At 53.5% G+C, this 5,013-nt stretch overlaps 1 protein-coding gene across 1 annotated transcript; it reads right to left on the bottom strand.

Moving 5' to 3' along the window:
* Nucleotides 1–962: 962 nt before the first annotated feature.
* Phox2b (paired like homeobox 2B) lies at nt 963–3,732 on the bottom strand. Its single transcript, XM_020182139.2, has 3 exons — nt 3,492–3,732; nt 2,489–2,676; nt 963–1,478 (listed from the first exon to the last, which is right to left on the bottom strand). Exons 1-3 carry the CDS (start codon nt 3,730–3,732, stop codon nt 963–965), a joined length of 945 nt encoding a protein of 314 aa, XP_020037728.2.
* Nucleotides 3,733–5,013: the final 1,281 nt, after the last annotated feature.

Raw genomic sequence — 5,013 nt, 5'->3', positions numbered from 1 at the left:
TGGGAGAGAAAACAAGGAGAGTTGTGAAATGTGAGACACAGTTTGCAGAGTTTGTGGATGAAAAGGCATCTCATGTATAGGGCGTCTTTCAGGGCCAAGAGGCTGCAAAGATTCGGGGCTGAGAGTAGCGACCATATGGGATTCAGATGCGCTAATGGCGGGTTGGTGTCCGGCAAGATGGGGGACAGGCAAGCGGGCGCAAGAAAGTCACTTTGGCCGCAGGGACAGTCTGAGCGAGTCGTCGCTGCAGTGGCCTGAACCCAAGGACACCGGGGGAACCGGTGGGGCTGGAAAGGCGTCTCTATTCTCTCCAGAAGGAGAGCCCCCCAAAAGTCCGTGCTGTCATGAGCGCGCAAATTTAGGGGCTCACAAGATCAAGCCATCAGCTAGCGCCAGCTGCGGCCTCTTCCCTTGTCCCCCCCTTTCCTTTGTCATTTTATTTTCTTGGATCTTTTAAACCTTTCTTTTTAATGGTTGTTGGCCTTCCGAAGTTTTAAGTTTTTGTGGGTTTTTTTTTAGTAAGCAAGTCACTGAGTTGGTTGTGGCCCTACCATCTTTCCCTGTCACCTGCTCGGGCCACAGACACACATTCCCCGAGACAGACCGACACACACCCGATACGCAGACACAGCCCCCTGAGAGTGGCCCCGAGTCCAGGCCACGCTGCCCGCAGCCAGTCAGCAGGCGGAGCCCCGGCCTCCGCGTGGCCAAGAGCAGGTGCGAAGCCAGGGAAGTGTTTTTCTTTTGCTTTGTTTGGGGGTTGAGGAAAGGGGTAGGAGTGGGGCTGGAATGGGGGCGACGTCATTTTCTCGGTATTCCTATCGCGATTCTTTGAGGCCCTCGATGAAAAAGCCACGGCAGCAGCGACAATAATAGCCTTGGGCCTAACCCACTCGCCCACTCGCCCGCCCTGCCCTGGCTCGCCCGCCACCGCCGCCGCCGCCACCGCCGCGGGTCCCCGATCAGAACATACTGCTCTTCACTAAGGCGGTTTTGGCACCGTTGGGTCTTTGGAGCGAGGACAGGACGCTGGCGAAGGGGCCCCCGAGCGAATCCGGGATGGATGTGATGGGGCCGGGGCCAGGAGCCCAGCCTTGTCCAGGACCCCCAGCCGCAGCCAGGCCCCCGGCCGCCGCCGCTGCCGCCGCCGCCGCCGCAGCCGCCGCCGCCGCCGCCGCCGCCGCCGCGCCTCCCTTGCCGGGTTCGCCTCCCGGGCCCCCGGGTCCCGCAGCCCCCGGAGCTCCTGCCGGGCTGGGCCCGCCGCCGCCGCCGCCGCTCGCCCCGCAGCTGGGGGTGGGGTTGGGGTTGGGGCCCGGGCCCCCAGTGCTGTCCGGGTCGGTGCTCTTGGCCTCTTTGCTCTCGTCGTCCCGGGACGAGTCAGACTTCTTGCCCGACGAACCGTTCTTGGCCGCGGCGGCTGCGGCCGCTGCTGCGCGCTCCTGTTTGCGGAACTTGGCGCGGCGGTTCTGGAACCACACCTGGCCCAAGAGAGGAGAGGTGACGAAGCAGAGGGAGAGAAGAAAACAGCAGAGAAAAACAGCGGTCAGGGTGGCCTGAATCAATTTCAGATTGTTTTCACTTTCACGCGCGCGAACAGAAACAGCCACCTGCACACTCAACACCAAAGTGAGCACCCTCCCCCCAAGTCTACACCCCTCCTCTGTGCTAGGGCATCTTCGGAGAAACTTTCTTAGGGCGTGAGCATGCCTGGGAAATGGCAACTTGCAGGAGAGGTAAAAAGACCACAGATCCCAGGAAGGTTCCAAAACGGAGGCCCTTGTTTTGATGTGCCTTTTTGTTAAGTCTGCTTCTTGAACTACCCGGTGCTCGCCATCTACGCCTAGGCCTCGGGTCTAAAGTTGAACTCTAAATGGTAGAAGGAGGGGGTCTCCAGATTTGGTGCAGGCAGCTCAATTCAGGCCTTTGCCAGAAGGAGCATGGGATGCACAACGTTCTTCCGCTGGCGGTCACCCCTAGAGTTGCCGCGGCCTGCGCCTGAGCCCACCTTTGTTCCTAACAGGTTAGAGTAAACTGAGGTTCATGACCCTCGTGGATCAATAGCCTCCTTGCAAATCTGACACACGTTATAGTTCCCAGGAAAAAGCACCTATAAGCCTTAGAGCCAGGTTAAAAGCGCTTGGGTTGGGGGGCCAACACAGCATATAAGGAGAGGCAAGTCTGTATTCCTCCTCCCATAGGGTACTTCCTGTCCCCGAAATCTAGCTCATTCATGTCCCGAGACGCCTGAATGCCTCTGCTCGGAAAGGAAACACTCTGCAGCTGAGAACAAATTGCCAGGACGCGCGCCCTAACCTTTCCACGCGCACAGCCCACAGCTGACCTCTCTGACGGACCCTGGGTCCCTGGCCCCTTTTTCTGCAAGGACCCGGGATTTCAAACTTTCAGTAGCACCACCCAACCCTCGTCCCCACCCCTCCCGAAACGAAGCAGCGGAGCAGGGTCAGGGCCAGGCTCCAGGCGCTGGTACCTGGACTCGCGCCTCGGTGAGGTCGATCTTCAGAGCTAGCTCTTCCCGGGTGTAGATGTCGGGGTAGTGTGTCTCGGCGAAGACCCTCTCCAGCTCTTTGAGCTGCGCACTTGTGAAAGTGGTGCGGATGCGCCGCTGCTTGCGTTTCTCGTTGAGGCCGCCGTGGTCCGTGAAGAGTTTGTAAGGAACTAGAGGATGACAGAGGGGAAAGAGTGAGCACAACAGTCAGGAGCGCGCGGGCCGCAGAGCCGGAATGTGGGGACCAAAGTCAGGTCACCCGGGAACTACTACCCGGCGATCTAGGGAACTGCCGAGAAAACAGAGCAGATTAGTTATAGACGGAAACAGGGAGCGCAAACTTTGGGCTTTGGCGGGGTCCTTCTGGCACAAGTGCCTTTGGATGGGTCGGAAGAGCGCATGGTAGTCAATGTGAGGCCCAGAACCTGTTATAGCGCATTCAGCAGGAAAAGGGTCCAAAACCATCAATCGGAATATCAAAGAGCCAGGGAAGAAGTTACCAAACACTCTCACTGTTGCAACTTTTCAATGCTCAGAAGTAGCCGAGACCCAAAATTTGGGAGAAAGTGCTGCAAAAAACCCAATAATAATAAAGGAAAGAAATGATAATAAAAATGACCAGCCAAAGAGGTGTGAGCCGCTGTCGGTTCTTAAAAAAAGAGACACTGCCAGTAATGAGCTTTACTCTTTGTTATTTAATTATTTTCTAAGCTTTACGTCTCATCGCAAAGTAAATAAATTATGCCTATCATTTTGGCAGCTTAAGATAATTTTGTTGGCGGTTCGGGTGTGACTAGGATAGTGTAACCCTGTAAGTGAATTACCCCTCCCTGCAATCGCTTCTAACGTGATAAATTCTTTCATTTGTGTAAGCAAATTTCGTTTGGTAAATACTAAACACATTTCCATTTTCAAATGCAATCAAGGCTTCCTATATACGAGCGGAAAGGCGGCTTCCTCCGCTGAGAGAGCTGGCGGTCCTTACCTGCGGCGTACGGACTGCTCTGGTGGTCCCTGAGGGTACCGAGGCTGCAGGATCCCGGCGTGAGGGACGGGCAGCCGGACGTGGCCCCAAAAGTGGTCCTTATCGGGTTATACTGGAAGCCACTGGCCTGGCTGCAGGAACTGAAGTCAGCATAGGCTGAAGCCAGGCTCGAGGTGTCCATCCCAGCCATACAGGACTCGTAGGCAGAGGAATTGAGGTAAGAATATTCCATTTTATACATTGAAAAGGTTCTGGATGGCTCAGCCAAGTGGAAAAATGAAATAAAAGATGGATATGGAGAAGGTGGCTGGAGTGGGGAGATGTGCACAGCTCAACGCCTGCCTCCAAACTGGCCTCCTTACTACCAGCAGAGCCTAGTTTTATGAAAAAGCCTCCTATGAGATGCCTTGTCTGAGGTCTCTAGAGCATATAGTCCTCATAATAAACTTGGCTCTTTCCACTTGGACAATAGCAAAGCGGTTGGTCTTATTGCTGGCGCTTTTTACATGACAATAACTCATCCGTCTATTGGGCTGGCACTGGGGAACTGAGCTGTCCAACCTCCCTATCATTGATTCCTGCATCTCTAATTAGAATTTAATACCACACCATTACGCACCGAGCCCCTGATCCTCCCTTCTAACCAGCTCCCTGCCCTTTAATTCAATCACACTACTTGGAAATAATGAAAGTTGGGTGACGATTCTCCCTGATCCAATTTCCCTGAGCTTTTAAGCCTTTTTAACTGATCATATACCTTAGGCATAAATTGAGATAGTGTGTGTGTTTCCCCCTTCTTCGTCCTTTTTTTTTTTTTTTCTTGGTTAGGAAGAAGAAACCTTGATGTCATAGAAAACCTGTTTTGTAAGAGTGTTACACGCTCAATTTAACAACAAGTCTACCCCCCGAAGTGCATGAAATGTTATAAAGGACTGGGACATTGGCAAGACTCAGGCGCCCTGTAACATAGAGTAAGTGGGCCAAGGGGGTTTATATGAACGATAAGCGGATTTCTTTAAAATACACCTGGTAGAGGGGGCGCAAAAATAGAGAACGTCTTATCAATTGCATTTCTCCTTGCTGCTTCATGTGCTTTCAAGAGATTCGGGCATACAGCCCCTTAAAAGTAAAATAAAAGAAATTACACATTCAAGGAAAGCTCTTGAATGTAAAACATCTGGTTTCGCAGCCGATGAGTTCTTTGGGCTCAGCGCTGTGTCTCTCTGCTTTAGCGCAGGTTTGCCTTTGGTTGGTTTGGGGGTTCCATACGGTTCATTTTAATTACGCGATAACTACCGAGAGGGCATGAAGGAGACCCAAAGGTATCTCCTCTTCATCCTCTCCCGCTCGCCCCCTCTTTTTCGCCTGTAATTTTTTTCAGGCACCCAGACCCGGGCTTCCCAAAGAGGATTGCTGTCTGTTTGCCCTTTAGGTTTGTGGACTGCGCTGAGCGAATCCCTTGCCATTTAAGTGCCCAGGCAAAGGCTCCAGGCCGGGCACCTTCCCTGTCCAATTCCTTAGG

The sequence above is a fragment of the Castor canadensis genome, chromosome 9 (genome assembly GCF_047511655.1).
Source record: "Castor canadensis chromosome 9, mCasCan1.hap1v2, whole genome shotgun sequence".
NCBI classification, from domain to species: Eukaryota; Metazoa; Chordata; class Mammalia; order Rodentia; family Castoridae; genus Castor; species Castor canadensis.
The sequence above is the reverse complement of the archived record's forward strand: the minus strand, read 5'-3'. Positions and strand labels throughout refer to the sequence as shown.

Coding starts and splice junctions, on each gene's coding strand:
- Phox2b (XM_020182139.2), bottom strand. CDS start 3,732: ATGTATAAAATGGAATATTCTTACCTCAATTCCTCTGCCTACGAGTCC. Junction 2,677..3,491: donor GAGCAGTCCGTACGCCGCAG/GTAAGGACCGCC, acceptor GTCATCCTCTAG/TTCCTTACAAACTCTTCACG. Junction 1,479..2,488: donor TCACCGAGGCGCGAGTCCAG/GTACCAGCGCCT, acceptor CTCTTGGGCCAG/GTGTGGTTCCAGAACCGCCG.